Raw genomic sequence first — 19,152 nt, 5'->3', positions numbered from 1 at the left:
AGTAATGCATTCTTCCTGATACACTCCCGTTTGTAGTAATGCATTCTTCCTGGTACACTCCCGTTTGTAGTAATGCATTCTTCCTGGTACACTCCCGTTTGTAGTAATGCATTCTTCCTGATACTCTCCCGTTTGTAGTAATGCATTCTTCCTGGTACTCTCCCGTTTGTAGTAATGCATTCTTCCTGGTACTCTCCCGTTTGTAGTAATGCATTCTTCCTGGTACTCTCCCGTTTGTAGTAATGCATTCTTCCGGATACACTCCTGTTTGTAGTAACGCATTCTTCCTGGTACTCTCCCGTTTGTAGTAATGCATTCTTCCTGGTACTTTCCCTGTCAGGGGGGAGCAATTCAGTACCTGCCCGAATAAAGCTCCACGTGTCACCGAGGATGCGCTGCGTCCGTCCCCGGCTTCCTTTTAAATTCAATGATATGAGGTGTTCTAGTTTGATTGGCTTAAAAGAACCGAGCAAGGACTATAACAACCTTCTATACATTAGGTTGTGAAATGAAAACCCAAGACTGGAGCACAGCGAACTTGGGGACGTGGAGTCGGATCGGACAGGTGTGCGAAATTAGTGTGTAAAATTCCGCAAAATGTGACACAAAATTATGCTAAACACAAATCTGGTATTTTGCGCGTTTTTGTTTTATTTTTAGGACTGGGTACGTCTTTGCGACCAAAATTGACAGATGGGCACACTTCGTGCTAAAAAAAAAAAATAACAAAAATCCCACCAAAAACACAAGTGCAACAAACAAGAGCCTCTTGTGTTCGTTTTGGTGAGGTTGCTCCAGTACCACCTCATTAAAAAAGTATTGTGCTGGAATTTGCATGAATTAAGCAGGCTTAATAGCAATATCGCTCAGGCCTCATTAGTAACATTGTGAGGGCTGTGCGAAAGTCAATTTTTAACAGCGAAGGTAGTGGAGTGATGCTCCCTTCTGTGGTATGTTAGTAATAGCATAGTGTGGTTGGTGACAAAGGAATCTGTGACATTGGAGGAGAAGGCGCAGAGGGCTATGGGGAGACTGTCAACGTTTATTTAGATGTTTTCTATGCTACTATTATCAGCCAGTAGTGTCTCTGGGTAGTAAGGCGCTATAGGGTTTAAACGTGAAATTCCGTATTTCTTATAAAGCTGTGCACACTTTACCAGATGTGTTGGCTATTTAGTTAAACCGTGAGTGTTGTTGACTGGCTTGGAAGACTCAAGTCAGACTTGACTTGATTCGGCAAGACTTACAAAGTGCACTTATTGAACTGAAACACCACTAGACTTGCTTTATTCACTGAATATACAGAATATTGCCACATGTCTAGTTTACTCCACCAGCAGTTGGTGGCCTATTAATAATGCATTTCTAGCTTTCACAATGGGTCGGGTTGCCATCACTCTAGCTTCCTCCCTATGGCCATTTTGTATGGTTTTTGTCCTGACGCATGTGGTGTAGTCCAGTTCAGTCCTGTGCCACTCATGGTCCATGACTGTGGCTACACATGATGTTGGTGAGTAGGTTCTAATGAACCTATTGGATACAACTGGTTTTCCTAAAAATTTCTAGAAGAATTACATTTACAAATGTTTTGAATCAAACCAGGCTATCGCCCTTTATTTATGGCAGTGGGTCTTAACTTTTTTTGGGGGGAGTGGGGCTGGGGGGGGTGATGGGGAGGCATTTTCCATGACTGTTTATAACATTAAATAATACTATTAGATTACTAGAGTGTACATAAATAAAAAAGCAAAATGTACAAATGATAATTTGAAAACATCTCTGTAATTGTGTAGGAACTTGAAATTAGAAGCTAAAAATTGTTAGTATCCTCGAATTGATTCAAGTAAGCAGTGCATGCGCATCAAACAGAATGCAGTGTGGACGATGAGTGGTCCCAATTAACTTTGGAAAAGCTAAAACCTTCCTATTAAAGTGTAATTTTTCCCCCACATTTATTGAATAAAATATTTCTTCATTTGTGTTTTTGTTTTATGAATGCTTGTTTCTGTATTGTTAGGTCTCGCCTGACCCAGCGCATGCGCTGGTCTGGCGAGACTTATTGAGAGGGCTCCAAAAAGTGCTACCAGGCCAGCCTAGAGCTAAAGTGCATGTGTGCGGGCGCGCGCGCCGCGCTTTACCGCGATTACTTTAACTTTCGCGGCCGCAAGGCCGCTTTGATGTTTGATGGTTATCGCGATCAGTTTCAGTTTCGCGGCCGCTTTGCATAGCCAATAGGTCTCGCTTTTGGGACCTTATAAGTATTTAGTTATGCAACTGTTGCATGGCTAAACACTTATAAGGTCCCAAAGGCGAGACCTATTGGCTATGCCAATGCTTTTTTAGATAGATCTATCCAGTCCGCTTATTGTGTTTTCGCTCTTGGCCCACAGATCCCATATTGTCTTTACTCACATTTTCACGTTTACTCCTGAGCATTTATGTTTGTTGAAGGTCCTTAAACAAAGTGCTCATTTATGTCCACGTCTTCTGCTGAGAAGTTGTACCATACGTTCACCATGTTTTCCAAAAATACTTTAATCATTTGTGCAGTCTTGTGGTAACTATTTTTTTTTTGTCTTTCCAGCTTCTTGCCTCCATTGAGCTCTTGGCCCGGTCATTGCCAAAAATTCACCGCAGTGCATCTGAGCCATCTTTAAACCGGGCCGGATTCCAAACAGAAGATTTCAGTCTGTACACTTGTGCATCTCCAAAAACACCTATCCAAGGAGGGGGATATGGTGGGTTTCCAGTACACTGACATTACACGTGTGTGTTGTTGTGATTACCACCAGAAAAACTCTCCCTTTGTCTCTCTGTGAAGTCAGGTTAATGGAATATGAAGTGTGAGCAATTTCAGTTTTTTCAATCAATGTGCTGCCTTCAGTGCCGGGATGCTCTGGTTGGACAAGCTTTCGTGCTCCATGAAAACCTATCATTCATTCAGTCAGGCAGCACCAATACTAGTTACTCCTGATGTGGCCCTATAAGCAAAGTGATGCAGGTGGAAGCTTGGGTGCCTTCCTGTGTATCTTTTAACCCTGTTTTGTTCTTGTGGGAGTCCATGGTACTTTACGGGAAGGAAGACAAGATGCAAGACAGCCATGTGGAGAGATACATTGTGGTACACCTGCAGAGATGCAATAAATTGGTGATGGAGATCTAGTTTGAGCTAGGTAATGCTGAAAATTAGAGCTGACCTGGGTTCCTAAGAGCACTATTTAAGTGAATCTTTGGATAAAGTTGCAGTGCTGATGAAAAGGTTTACTCAGAGGAGCTGCTTTAGAGTGTTTGTGTGAGATGGCCTATGCTGAATAAACATAGAATTAAGGCTGTAATTGTGATAGAAACGGTTCATAAAGATTTGGTATTCTATTCTTGGGGCTGAGAGAGACTGCAGACACGAGCTTTGCGCTCAAACTATAGTAATAGGAACTGGAGAAAAGACTTGTGTCATGAGACCTTGAATAATGTCAAGAAATTATGGTACTGGCATGATGGTTAATTTGATGGTTAACATGTTGGTGAGATAAACTGAAGATGTACTGGCCTCAAAATGTGAATTGTTGATGTAAGTTAGGTAGGTTATTGCATCAAAACCTCACCTGCAATAATGTATCACAGAAATTGCTTGTAATAACACTTATAATGCTCATTTTCGATTTCAAGACCTCAAATGATTGTCATACACATTGAATATCTCCAACCATTTGCAGGATTACACCTCAGTTTTTAAAGAAACTTTTTTTTCAAAAATCTTAAATCAATGTGATTTATTTTCTTATAAAAAATAATCGCAAAATATCTGCACCAAAACGAGCTTTGGCAACCTTCTTTAATTTGTCAGCCAAAAAACAAACATTTTAAAGGTAAAAGAAATGCCTTTTTGTAGGGGGTGGTATTTGTAATAGTTGTATGACTGTGTGTCCTATACCCCTCCCCCCTCCGCACCACCCCAGCTGTTCTAGAAAGAAAATACCATAATAAATTAACACTTTTGGCAGCAATAATGTGAAAGTTGGAAGCACAATATTACAAATTGCACTGTAGATACTTTTGAGATGGGCCTTTATCTCTATTAACACCTTTAAGAAACCATATGTTTGCACCACTCACTTACAGAAAATGCTGTAAATGAAAGCAGATGTTAACATGGATGCAGAATAAAGCCGATTAATGCACAAAAGTGATTACTGAATAGCGTGTTAGTGGCAAGTAAAGGCACCCAAACAGCAAGCACTTTTTGAGCAAAAACGTTATTACATTGTTGCATTAGCAAGCAAATAAAAAACACACACTAGCTTGCACTTGTGTCACTTCTGAAGTCTAACAAAAGAACTACTAGATGCCTGTTGTAAAGTACGTTGGTGAAGTAACACATATACACGTGTTTTGGTTAAGAGAGGATTTATTGTAGGTTGTTTATACACAGAAGATGTAACTAGGAGCAGGTGTAAGTAGTTTCTCTGCCTTGTTCCCTATGGCTCAACTTTCCTTCAGGGAAAACTCATAACCATGATATCCCCTGGCATAATTAAACAGTAAACAGGACACCACTTATCTTCCTTCTAATAAATAAGCAGAAAGGAAATCCCATCCAACTTAACAGACACAAACACAAAGACAAACCCACCAAGCAAGGCAGAATTTCAGAGCACCATCTGATGCAAGTAAATAGGACACCACACAAAGCATGCTGATGTTATAACCACCACCCAATTTTACTTATTTGCCAGACACGTGTCTCATAGTGGCATAACACAGAATACCACACATTTAGTACCACAACATACCAGCAAACATTGGCACGACAATTCAGACAACCAAGGAAACAGAAGAAGCATAGGGAGGTACGTTTCAATATTCACTCAATGTTCAGTTTTAACAAGTATCTTTCAACCCACACACATCCCACCAGGGTCATCTTGTGTTTTAAAAATGGGGATGAGTGTGTTGAGGTGAAAAACACTCTTTCCATTATGTTAATGCAAATTGACAAGCAGAACTACACAGACAACGCCAGTAGATTAGGAGAGGGTTTAATTCAAGTTAAATAGATAAATTAATGACCCCACCAGGAGCAGGTGTAGTAAGATGCTCAGCCCTGGTCCTTCCATTAACTGGCAAGAGGGGCACCTCAGTGCCCCATCACAAAAACTCACTGAGAACACAATCACGACAATGGAACCTTTAACAAATGCCCATGTCCTTGATGGACACGCCAGTCTAAGCCATTGTACACCATGAAAAGCACATGAAATCCAAGGGTTAAAAGGGTTTGTCATATAGTCCACTCTCTTTAGTTACCTCTTATTGTACTTTGTTGAAGAATTGACATGAGGACTTTGAAAACTCATGTAAGCTAATGCCTGACCAGATTCGACCCAAAGCTAACTTTATCCATGCTTCTTCTTGTACTTAGGAATTGATGTCTTGATGTTTTCTAGACAGTTTAAGATTGCGGTCTCTAGTAAACCTAAAAAAAGGATGGAAATGCTGCAGTCATTATGAGCAACTGGTGATTATTGTTGGTGTTTTTCATTGTATTGCTATTTTGCTTATCTATGCCACTTAACAGGGACCAAGCATATGTGTGTTCTGCTTGGGTTTTCCGATCAGATAGAACCCGCTCATCAGAGCCTCACTAACCCAGCCAGAACGTTACCCCCTCCCCGTCCCTAGGGCCTGTTTACAATAGGTAACCACATATATCTACCACCTAAGGACAGGGAATTCCTACTGTACATACCAAGACCTCTTATAATCGGCGGCCTCGCGATCCCATACGAATCCAGACCTCTCTGCCCATAAGACAGTCTCAGAAATGGCGGCCTCGCGATCCCATACGAATCCAGACCTCTCTACCCAGACGGCAGTCTCAGCACAAATGGCGGCCTCGCGATCCCATACGAATCCAGACCTCTCTGCCCATACGACAGTCTCAGAAATGGCGGCCTCGCGATCCCATACGAATCCAGACCTCTCTACCCAGACGGCAGTCTCAGCACAAGTGGCGGCCTCGCGATCCCATACGAATCCAGACCTCTCTACCCAGACGGCAGTCTCAGCACAATCGGCGGCCTCGCGATCCCATACGGATCCAGACCTCTCTGCCCATACGACAGTCTCAGAAATGGCGGCCTCGCGATCCCATACGAATCCAGACCTATCTACCCAGACGGCAGTATCAGCACAATCGGCGGCCTCGCGATCCCATACGAATCCAGACCTCTCTACCCAGACGGCAGTCTCAGCACAAATGGCGGCCTCGCGATCCCATACGGATCCAGACCTCTCTGCCCATACGACAGTCTCAGAAATGGCGGCCTCGCGATCCCATACGAATCCAGACCTATCTACCCAGACGGCAGTATCAGCACAATCGGCGGCCTCGCGATCCCATACGAATCCAGACCTCTCTACCCAGACGGCAGTCTCAGCACAAATGGCGGCCTCGCGATCCCATACGGATCCAGACCTCTCTACCCAGACGGCAGTCTCAGCACAAGTGGCGGCCTCGCGATCCCATACGAATCCAGACCTCTCTACCCAGACGGCAGTCTCAGCACAAGTGGCGGCCTCGCGATCCCATACGAATCCAGACCTCTCTACCCAGACGGCAGTATCACAAGTGGCGGCCTCGCGATCCCATACGAATCCAGACCTCTCTACCCAGACGGCAGTCTCAGCACAAGTGGCGGCCTCGCGATCCCATACGAATCCAGACCTCTCTACCCAGACGGCAGTATCACAAGTGGCGGCCTCGCGATCCCATACGAATCCAGACCTCTCTACCCAGACGGCAGTCTCAGCACAAGTGGCGGCCTCGCGATCCCATACGAATCCAGACCTCTCTACCCAGACGGCAGTTCATCCTATGATCACCATAACATACAAGAAGGGAATCAGTCTCACTATTCATCAGATCACACAAGGACTGCCAGTTCGAGCATAACTTGTTCTCCGGTTCGAGGGGCTCCTCTCTCCCTTATTCAGTTACCACTTACCTGATCAGGGTTAACATCTGTTCATGTAGCCGCAGCTGACTAGAAAAATAGGCTACCCTCTCATACAAGAACACGCAGCATCTGTTGGTTCACTACAAACTGGGTACTTTATTACTCATTACATACGCAATCACATAACATTACAATATAACACATAACCTGCAAAGAAAAGTGAAAGATTAAGTTGTACACTCTAATAAGAAAGGGTCGACATCACCTTAGTAGTGTGTAGCCTGCATTCAGTGGTCATCTAGGTTCCCTTCTCGTCTGTGCCCAGGCTCGCCTGGAAGTCACACCTCCGCAGTCACGGATCTGTTCCCTTCACCCTTCTCCGAGTCACTGGGACCTCTTCCTTATCGGCTACTCTCTCCTCTCTGGCTATTCTGCTACGAGAGTATCTGTCTCTCGGTTTTTCTCCGCCTTCAAGATGGCGTCTGTCTTCCCTGGAATAAGTAGTAGCTTTTCTGCTAACGGCTAGATGCCGCCTACGGACTGAACATGTAACTGCCTCAGATTTTCACTAATATAGAGGTGCATTTCCTCATGGAAAATTCCGGCCCGTAACCTGCCGCCCACCAAATTCTTGTACCTCCCCGTACCAAGGACACTTTCCCAGCCGGCCGGCCTGATGTAGTGTCTTCGGCATGAAGAAAAATACAATCCTTCGATAAGGGCCGGCCTGAACCGGTTCTCTCCAAGCGAATAACACCTCATAACTAAAACATTACATTTGACCTAGAAGCATCCCAAGCTGCCGGAGCAGAAAGAAAGATGGAGTCTCTCCCGTTTGAGGCCTACCAGGCCTGAATTCAGTACGGCTCCATGAAATACCCTCACTGCAGGACAGGTTATCCCTAATACTAACTAATCTATCCCCTAGGCTATGTGTGCAAGCCCTGATCTATGGGGAAGAGCACAGGATCATATCGAAGTGCCTAGTAAATAGGCTCCATTCACTACTCTAACCCTTAGACTTGAATGGTAAGAGACTGAAGTCACATTCAATCACCTCTCAACACAAGAAGGCCGGGAAATTCGAGCAGAACATTTCACCCTTGACTTCAGTCTATTGTACATTCATTAAACAGAACTAACATCTGTGGAAGAATAATATGAAACCAAACTAACTGATCTATGTCTATTACCAGGTGTGCCGAATTGAAGTAGTGAAGGAATACACTGAATAAAGCAACAGATAGAAATCAAAATGCCGATAGTAATCAGAATACCTCCTACTATCTGACGTAACATATGCAAATCAGGTAACCAATTAAAGAGCCAGTCAAACCAGCCCTGGTCAATGTGTTTTCTAACTTCTTCTGTCAAGTCATGTAGTTTATCAATGTGAGCTTGAATGGATTTTGTATGATCAGACAAGTTAAAACAACAAAGACCCTCAAAATCAGAACAATCGTGTCCATGTTTAAGCAAAAGATAATCAATGGCCGCTCGATTTTGCAAGATAGCTCTACGTTCACCCTGGGCGTCTAATAGCATGTCAGACAGGACTGTAGAAGTATGATTAATGGATTTTACCATCCAGCAGGCCATTTTCCCAATAGATTTGGCATTATAAACTGCCAAAGCAGGAACACCAATAATTGAAATAGCCAGGCTAAGGTATTCAGACTTGGAATATAAATGCAAAGATGAGTCACAATCCTCCTGTAACCTCACTGTATCTCGAATCACACGAGAGTTGGCATTCGGATGTGATGAAAACATCAACAAGCTCAGTCTAGTAATGGCACAAGGGCCTCCAGAAATATTTGCGGGGATATATGGCCAGGAAGTATTACCACATGAGAAAAGCCATCCGGCAGGTAGTAACATCGTGCGATAATGACTGGGGGTAACTACCAAACTCTTGCAAGTCATGTTATTCTGAACAGAAGCACATGTTTTCGGTGTCCTTTGAAAGCACATGAGCAGTGAATGAAGTGGCACCTTTCAATCTTAAACGCATACATTCAGAAATCGCACTAGGATCACAAGTAAGGAAAAAACACAAATCACCCTGTGTGATATTATAGGTAACTATTTGGGACTGGATGGGGGGTATCGGGTCTGACAGTACAGTACACAAGGGGCAATACTCATGGGTAGCAAAATCGCCCAGAAGAACATTGGGGCGAGCATTCGATATATTGAAAATATGAGTCAAAGTCTCCAATGAAGCAGGGACAGCAACTAAACAAGTTGCTAGAATGTCAGTCACCGACCTCATCGGTGTCAAGCAGAAATGAGGGGCTTTAGTCACCCGTTTTGCTAACATAGTCCAAAAGTTCGATGACGAATCCCACGCAGCGAAGGAACGCGACACTCGGGTTCTCAACTCAACCCGGGTTGATGGGATCCCTCCTCTCTCGTCGTACCAGCCCAAAAGGAGTCCAACGCCGACACATCCTGCAGCAACAGTCCAAAGAATGATCTGAAAGAGAATCAAATACAGGCATTATTCATTCTCGTAAGTAACATTTGTCAGCCGGGACTGCTTCCCAGCTATCTTTCCCTGGTCTCATAACTAAAATGGTGTTGTCTTGACCGGTTGCAATGACCTCTGCTTGTTCAGGGGGATTCTTAGGCGACTGCACCCAAACTCTGGCCCCAGGATTATCTGTGGAGCCAAAACCTTTCTGGCCTCGTACAGTTAGCAACGTTGGGGCAGTGCCTTTTGTGATCTCACCACTGAAAACAGGCATTATTAGTAATTGAGCCACTCGGTCAGTTTGATGTATCAGTAAGTCAACCTCACTGCTATTCAGCAGGAGCACCTTAATCTCTCCCTGATAATCACTGTCAATGATTCCTCCAAGCACCTGAACGCCTTTTACAGCCAGCCCCGATCTAGGGGCGATTAATCCAAAATTCCCAGTTGGTATATGAACACCAACACCAGTTTCAATGATGACTCGATCCTTGCTTTTTATAACAGTGTCATCCATGGCATGCAAGTCTAAACCTGCCGACCCTGGGGTCGCTCTACATGGAGCCAAAGCTCCGGGAGTAATTTCCCAGTACATCACAGTCTCTCTGATTTCATTGGGCTTAGCATCAACATTCGGAGGAAACAAACGCATAAATGGGGATTCAGCATTTAGAAAAGGACGGTTATTCAAAATCAATAGCGCTTGAGGCAAAAAGTCTCGCCAATTCTTATACTTGTCATCTGTTAATTTGCGTAACTGATCTTTCAGCAAGCCATTCAACCTCTCCACAAGACCCGAGGCCTGTGGATAATATGGTATATGAAACACCCATTCAATATTGTTTTCCACACAGAATTCCTGTACCAATCTTCCACGAAAATGGGATGCATTATCAGATTGAATTTGAAATGGCACACCATAATACATCATAATCAATTCCAATGTTTTAATAGTATTCAATTGGGTAGCTTGCTTACAGGGAAGGGCCACCAGCAGGCCACTGTATGTATCAACAATAGTGCAAACATATTGACAATTCCTACTCATAGGAAGTGGGCCGATGTAATCAATCTGCCAAATTTGAGCGGGCAATTTCCCGCGATGTAAATGACCTTTAACAATTTGGGGCACTTTGCGCTGCCTGATATGCTGACAAATGGGACAATGTAGAATAACATTTTTGATTAAATCTAGGGGAATATAAATTCCTCGATCAGCAGCCCACCTGCTAGTGGCTTTCTCTCCAAAGTGTCCTGCTTTCTGGTGGGCCCATTTCGCCAATCCCGCAATATCAGAATCTTGCCTGTCCACCACTGCCTCAGCAATTTTAGATTTCTCATCTGCAATGTTATGAAAGAATTTGTCAAGAGAGTCTATCGGGGTATGAGCATCCACATGGAAGATTGTAACAGTACTCTGTGGGAGCATTTCCCAAATCTCCTGCCATAATTCTTTTCCCCACAGTTCTTTTGAATGCAATTTCCAACTATGGGAATGCCAAGTCGGTAACCAAACTGCCAGTCCATTGGCAGTAGACCAAGAATCGGTGAAAATATGACATGTGCCAGGTAACTCTTGTTTCAGTACTTGATAAACAGCATAGAGTTCAGCAAATTGACTGCTCTTACCCTCACCAGTTGTACTCAGCAATTTTTGTGTGATCGGATTATAGGACACCGCCTTCCAATGCCGTTTCGTCCCTATGAACCTTGCTGAACCATCCGTAAACCAGACATGGTTTCTGTCCTCAGCGGACAAATCATCAAAAGGTCTACCCCACTTAACAGGAGACTCCTGTACTAAAGGTACGGAACATTCACTCTCAGTCTCAGTCGATGGCACCCGCGCCACCTGCTCATGCAAAGATGCAACTCCTTTTTGTCCCACACGTGCCCTGTCTTGTATATACCATTTCCATTTAATCACACTCGCCTCTTGAGCGTGTCCAATTCGGTGAGTTTTCGGCGAACTCATAACCCACTGCATGATAGGAATTTCAGGTCGCAAAACTATATCATGTCCCAAAGTCAATTGCTCGGTATCCACCAGAGCCCAATAACATGCAAGTAACTGTTTCTCAAAAGGTGTATAACGCTCACCAGCATCAGGTAACTTTTTGGTCCAGAAACCTAACGGTACTCTACTCTTGCCTTGTTTCTGCCACAAACTCCAATTCGCATAAAGACCTTGTACAGACACATTCAAATCCACATTACCATCACGTACAGGCCATAAATCCAGAGCATGCTGAATTGCTTCTTTTGCCAGACTGAACGCATCTTGCTGTGGTTTATCCCATTCAAATGCATTCTTTTTACGCGTGACACGGTACAAAGGGGCCAATATTTGACTCAAATGAGGAATATGCTGGCGCCAAAAACCAAACAAACCAATGAAGCTTTGGGCTTCTTTCCTATTCCTCGGAACTGCAAAATCAAGAATTTTCTGTTTAACCTGAGGGATCACTTCTCGGTGCCCCTCATGCCAATTAATACCCAAAAATTTCACAGCCTGGGACGGACCTTGTAATTTATCCGGGTTGATTTCCCAACCTTTCTCACGCAGGCACTCAATGACTCTGTCCAATTGGGTCTGAACTTCCTCTTGTGTTTCGCCTTGGATCAAAATATCATCAATATAGTGACATATCTGAATTTGCGGATGAACCGGTACCTCAGCCAAATGCTCTGCCACCAGCCGGTGACATATCGTAGGACTATGCACATAGCCCTGGGGAAGACTTCTAAACGTCATCTGACGCCCGTTCCACGTAAAACTGAATTGTTCCTGACACTCAGGGGCAATCGGAATCAAAAAGAAAGCATTAGCAATATCAATGGACGCATACCATGTACCTGGATGTTTTTGGATTCTTTCAATTAGGGTAATAACATCCGGTACTGCAACAGTCAAAGAGGGTGTGTGTCTATTCAATTCTAGATAATCAACAGTCATGCGCCAAGAATTATCACTCTTACGTACAGGCCAGACAGGATTATTCCAAGCAGAAGTAACTGGGGTTATAACTCCTGCATCCACCAACTCCTGAATAGTGGTACTAATCTCTTCATGACCACCTGGAATACGATACTGCTTCTGACAAACCACTTTTGTCGCCTGGGGAACTTTTATGGGGGGCATTCTTAAACGACCAACCCGTACAGGCCTGGACGATATATAATGTTTAGTTCCAAATTGGTAACATCCATCCTCTAAGTGCAAAGTCATTCCTTTCAAAATATCAATTCCAATTATGAATTCTAAGAGTGGCACCACTAATACAGAGTATTCTTTTCTAGGAATTCTACCTATTCTCATTTCAAGTAAAGTTTGAACTGCGGGAGTTTCCTTTCCACCTAATCCGGTAATTGTAAAAGGCTGACCTTTAAACTTCTTTGATTTTCCATGAATAAGAGTGGCCTCCGCTCCTGTATCTACCAATGCTCGGGCCCTTTGGATATTACGATGTCTCCAATAAATATCAATATCTACATAGGGTCTATTATCTCTGTGAGCCCATCTGTGTACTGGAGCTTGACCTATTTCCTAGTCATTTTTACTGCATTCTGTGTACCAGGATAAATCAGGATAAAGACTCTCACGTTTCTTAGGTATCAATACCTCCTGTTCATATCCATCTCCATTACGAAATGGATTCCTGTCCTCTGCATTGTACTGCGGGTTTCGATCGGCCAATCTGTGTCGGTCCTCTCTCCTTCTCAACTCAGGGGATTGATCCCTATCATCTCTACGTCTGCTGTTAACATAATCATCTCTCCCCCTTTCTCTTTCCCCCTCTCTCTCTCTGTCTCTCTCACGACGGGGGGACAAATCACGTACAGAACGTCGATCATCACGACGATCAGAGCGCCCCCGGCGGTCGTCATCACCGCTACCGTCAGAAAAACCACGATCACACTCAGTCGTCCGAACACGCCGGGCACCCTCCTTTCGGTCCAAGCCACGTTTGCGAAACATTTCCCACAAACGAGCAGTAGTCTCACCGTCAATGTCCTCCTTCCGCACACCATCGGCCACAAGACCAAAAAATATATCACGTCTAGTAATTTTATTGTCACCAGGAGTACGAGTGTCAGGCCGGGACTGCCGTTCAGGTTTAAACCACTCACCCAACTCACCGAGTTGGCGTACCGATTCCAGCACCGTAGATAACATGTTACCAGTCTGATTAATCAATAAAGTCATCATGACCTGCTTATAAGCAACAGGGGAAGAACGAATAATACGATTCCGCACAGAAGATGTCAACAAACCATCAAGCAACCTGTCAGCAGTATTCAGAAAAATCGCCGTTTTCATCACCTCCTCTTTGAGACGTTGTGCAGCATCGCGCAAAGTATACCACGGTTTGTCATTCACAGGCCAGTCAGACTCAGTAGGATATTTTTGATTACAACCCTCAGTCGCCAATTGAAGCAAAGAAATTTGACCACCACCATTAAAGGTACGAAAATGATCTTGTACAGTAGAATCCGAACTCAAGGAACAAAACTTCAAACAATCGCCAGTATCCAACATAATGCCAGCAGCGCCCAGTTCATAAAGGCGCACCATCCATGTGAGTAATGTCTCACCAGCTCGCTGCCGAAATCGCTGCAAAATATCACTAATTTCTTGTTGAGTAAAATCCTCCAAAGAGTCTAAAGAAATACCATTCGGAGCATTGGGGGCCTGCTGCAACTTCCGTCGAAAAACTGGATGCACCGAGACCGCGGGACGAGCATCACAAGGAGCTCGATCAGTACATGTAGAGAAACAATCAGTGCAAGAAGCATCGACCCCACTCGAAGGACGAGCGCAATCACGGGGTGCACCATCAGAGGCGCAAGAAGCAGACTTACAACCGCGGCCGGAGCGAAAGGACTCGCGCTTAGCAGACTCCTCACCCGAGGAACAAGAATCACTCGAGTTCCAGATATTACCATCCCATTCATCAGGATTCCAATCCAGTCCGGCTTTCGCCACGACCAGACGCACCTTTCGCGTCGAAACCCGACCACGCCGATTCTTGTATTTATAACGAGCAATTCGCACAGCCGCCCTCTCGGCAATAGTTTGGTAAGTCTCAAGTTTGTCAGCAAGCAACTTATTTTGACACCGCAACAAAGTATGAGCATTCTGAATCTCAACAAAGTTCGCTTCCACATCCTCATGCAATTTCTGTAACTTCAACAACCTCTCATGCAGAATCCTGTACGCAGACAGAACAATCCAACCTCTGCGCCCCAAAACGGGAAGCTCATCACCCTTAGATACCGGCGCCTTCTGTAAACAAGTAATCACATTAGCCGGCTCCGCCAGCTCCAAAAAAGAATTCCAATTCTCACTCAAACCAGTAGAATCAGCCCACTCACGGGCTAAGGCTTCATAAGGCGTTGAATCCCAGCCGGGAATATCAACGGGCAACTTAAAAGTAGATTTCGACCTTCTAGAAAACATCTCGGAAAAGAAAGAAGAAAAGAAAGAAGAAGAAAAACTATACACACAATTATACCACAAATAATATACAAACAAAACCACGCACGCGCCGAAAGCAAACACGATACAACCACAACGCACACAGGTTTCGTAAACGGTTCGTGACGCCAAATGTTCTGCTTGGGTTTTCCGATCAGATAGAACCCGCTCATCAGAGCCTCACTAACCCAGCCAGAACGTTACCCCCTCCCCGTCCCTAGGGCCTGTTTACAATAGGTAACCACATATATCTACCACCTAAGGACAGGGAATTCCTACTGTACATACCAAGACCTCTTATAATCGGCGGCCTCGCGATCCCATACGAATCCAGACCTCTCTGCCCATACGACAGTCTAAGAAATGGCGGCCTCGCGATCCCATACGAATCCAGACCTCTCTACCCAGACGGCAGTCTCAGCACAAATGGCGGCCTCGCGATCCCATACGAATCCAGACCTCTCTGCCCATACGACAGTCTCAGAAATGGCGGCCTCGCGATCCCATACGAATCCAGACCTCTCTACCCAGACGGCAGTCTCAGCACAAGTGGCGGCCTCGCGATCCCATACGAATCCAGACCTCTCTACCCAGACGGCAGTCTCAGCACAATCGGCGGCCTCGCGATCCCATACGGATCCAGACCTCTCTGCCCATACGACAGTCTCAGAAATGGCGGCCTCGCGATCCCATACGAATCCAGACCTATCTACCCAGACGGCAGTATCAGCACAATCGGCGGCCTCGCGATCCCATACGAATCCAGACCTCTCTACCCAGACGGCAGTCTCAGCACAAATGGCGGCCTCGCGATCCCATACGGATCCAGACCTCTCTACCCAGACGGCAGTCTCAGCACAAGTGGCGGCCTCGCGATCCCATACGAATCCAGACCTCTCTACCCAGACGGCAGTCTCAGCACAAGTGGCGGCCTCGCGATCCCATACGAATCCAGACCTCTCTACCCAGACGGCAGTATCACAAGTGGCGGCCTCGCGATCCCATACGAATCCAGACCTCTCTACCCAGACGGCAGTCTCAGCACAAGTGGCGGCCTCACGATCCCATACGAATCCAGACCTCTCTACCCAGACGGCAGTATCACAAGTGGCGGCCTCGCGATCCCATACGAATCCAGACCTCTCTACCCAGACGGCAGTCTCAGCACAAGTGGCGGCCTCGCGATCCCATACGAATCCATACCTCTCTACCCAGACGGCAGTTCATCCTATGATCACCATAACATACAAGAAGGGAATCAGTCTCACTATTCATCAGATCACACAAGGACTGCCAGTTCGAGCATAACTTATTCTCCGGTTCGAGGGGCTCCTCTCTCCCTTATTCAGTTACCACTTACCTGATCAGGGTTAACATCTGTTCATGTAGCCGCAGCTGACTAGAAAAATAGGCTACCCTCTCATACAAGAACACGCAGCATCTGTTGGTTCACTACAAACTGGGTACTTTATTACTCATTACATACGCAATCACATAACATTACAATATAACACATAACCTGCAAAGAAAAGTGAAAGATTAAGTTGTACACTCTAATAAGAAAGGGTCGACATCACCTTAGTAGTGTGTAGCCTGCATTCAGTGGTCATCTAGGTTCCCTTCTCGTCTGTGCCTCGGCTCGCCTGGAAGTCACACCTCCGCAGTCACGGATCTGTTCCCTTCACCCTTCTCCGAGTCACTGGGACCTCTTCCTTATCGGCTACTCTCTCCTCTCTGGCTATTCTGCTAGGAGAGTATCTGTCTCTCGGTTTTTCTCCGCCTTCAAGATGGCATCTGTCTTCCCTGGAATAAGTAGTAGCTTTTCTGCTAACGGCTAGATGCCGCCTACGGACTGAACATGTAACTGCCTCAGATTTTCACTAATATAGAGGTGCATTTCCTCATGGAAAATTCCGGCCCGTAACCTGCCGCCCACCAAATTCTTGTACCTCCCCGTACCAAGGACACTTTCCCAGCCGGCCGGCCTGATGTAGTGTCTTCGGCATGAAGAAAAATACAATCCTTCGATAAGGGTCGGCCTGAACCGGTTCTCTCCAAGCGAATAACACCTCATAACTAAAACATTACATTTGACCTAGAAGCATCCCAAGCTGCCGGAGCAGAAAGAAAGATGGAGTCTCTCCCGTTTGAGGCCTACCAGGCCTGAATTCAGTACGGCTCCATGAAATACCCTCACTGCAGGACAGGTTATCCCTAATACTAACGAATCTATCCCCTAGGCTATGTGTGCAAGCCCTGATCTATGGGGAAGAGCACAGGATCATATCGAAGTGCCTAGTAAATAGGCTCCATTCACTACTCTAACCCTTAGACTTGAATGGTAAGAGACTGAAGTCACATTCAATCACCTCTCAACACAAGAAGGCCGGGAAAATCGAGCAGAACAATGTGTAAATAGTTTTTGGTACTGCGCCAACTGTCAGAATCCAGAAAAAAGCACTGAAATGGTAACACAAGCACCACCAAACATATTTCAAGCTTGTTGGGACTCATCAATGAGATAAATCATCTCACCCTCCAGCAGTAGCTAGCTAAGGGCGTATGCCTAACACTTTGGCAAAGTCACTTAGGAAGTTTAAAACAAAGAAAAAAGGTGATGGATCAGTATGCTAGAGCCAAACTTGATCACTGATAAATACACTTGCGTCCATTCAGTTCCTCAATTTCATAATTCCTTAGCTTGTCACTGTCAAACAAGGACTAACTATATGCAACTTCGTTTTGAAATCAACACAAAGGGAACAAATAGATGCTGCACAAAATGTTCAGGCACCTCCATCTAGCCTGTCTGATGTGAGATGTTCAAAGTCTGCAACAGAAGCAACCTTTTAAAGCATGTCCCTCAGGTCAAATAGGCACCAACATCTATTCTCCTTATATTGAAAATCAAACCTTCTCTAACTTGAATAGAAAAATTTGAGTAACAAAGGAGAATTTTAGAGTTCTAGCATTACATAAAGGTATCTTCATCAAGAATATTGATTGGGTGCAATAGAATTACAAGTTGCATATCTTCATCCTCTCATACCAAAGGAACAGAGAGCATCTTCGATATTTGTAGTAGAGTGATCACTTCCTATACATAGTTCTTCCCCTTGGCACAAAGCCTTCACCATGAACTTCCTACAAATACATGTAGTGACTGCCGACCTCATGAGGAAACAGATTTACATGTGCTCTGACTTAGGCAGCTGACAAATAAAAGGCTAATGGAAATGTTCACATACAAAGAAACAAAATGTTCTAAAAGATTTGCATGCCGCAGACTCAGAACCTCAGTGTTTGTGGCTCCATGTCAAGCGTAGTGTTTGTTTTATATCAGCACGTAGAACATTAGTCCCTGGAAACAATTAGTCATATGCAAATTAGACTTTATCTTGCAAGTGCAAAACTCTTTTCTACCCAAAAGACATATGTGTTTGTTTTGTTGCTGCATCATTCAATAGCAAATCGAATGTTCTCCCTATTGGGATCTGTGGGGTCATGTATGTTGATTGTTCTCCACCCTTGTAAGCACATGACGCCATGGCAAGACCGTTTGGAAGACCAGTGGATCTAGTCTTCAGGCAACATGGATGGCAAGCTGCACCTTATCACTCATGGCTCGCCTGTATGTTTTATGATGGTATTTTAGCAAGAAAATAATGAAGGGACTCTTAGGCATCATAACATCTCAAACCAGACAATAGTGAAGCTAAGATGTTTGAATCCCCACCAAGTCCAAATGACATTGTCCCAGAGGTGCTTTAAAATCCTTTCATTCCTCAGTAACATCCAAAGTGAATCTCATACAACTGGTCAATGTGACAATTATGCATCATTAAGAACCTTCTAGAAGGAAAACAGATATTTTAGCATTTACCTTTTGGCACAACTTCTTTTAGGAAAAGTTGCCATTTACCAAATGTCGTGAAAGCAGAATTAAGCGACTCTACAAATCCTTCCGAAGAAAAATGTTGTTTTCCACCAGTGTGATATTTCTCGAAACCCCATTTTCCAGCTGCAAAGATGTCTTTTCATTTTTGTTTATTTTCATTATTGCAGTTCTGTTTAAATTATACAGAAAGACCAAATAAAAATAAAGGAGCAAAAACGCATATACACACTTGATAATTAAATTACCCATAGTAAATCTAGAGATTGATAAATGTGCATATCTACTTTACTCCACTGTTCTCCACACTTTGGCTACAAAGGATGACTTTGTTTCATGCCTTTTT

General features: G+C 44.5%; 1 protein-coding gene across 3 annotated transcripts in view; it reads left to right on the top strand.

Annotated features, from left to right (window-relative positions):
- Positions 1-19,152, top strand: part of BRAF (B-Raf proto-oncogene, serine/threonine kinase) — an 803,995-nt gene that overhangs the window by 766,352 nt on the left and 18,491 nt on the right. The window contains exon 18 of one of the 3 annotated variants that reach the window (XM_085651927.1): positions 2,585-2,738. In XM_085651927.1, the coding sequence (XP_085508053.1) occupies positions 2,585-2,738 (154 nt within the window). Of the gene's footprint in view, positions 1-2,584; positions 4,184-19,152 lie in introns of those variants that run through there. The other 2 variants (XM_085651928.1, XM_085651929.1) reach the window with 2 other exon arrangements.

The sequence above is a fragment of the Triturus cristatus genome, chromosome 4_1 (genome assembly GCF_964204655.1).
Source record: "Triturus cristatus chromosome 4_1, aTriCri1.1, whole genome shotgun sequence".
In the NCBI taxonomy this organism is placed as follows: domain Eukaryota; kingdom Metazoa; phylum Chordata; class Amphibia; order Caudata; family Salamandridae; genus Triturus; species Triturus cristatus.
This window is presented reverse-complemented; position numbering and strand designations above follow the sequence as displayed.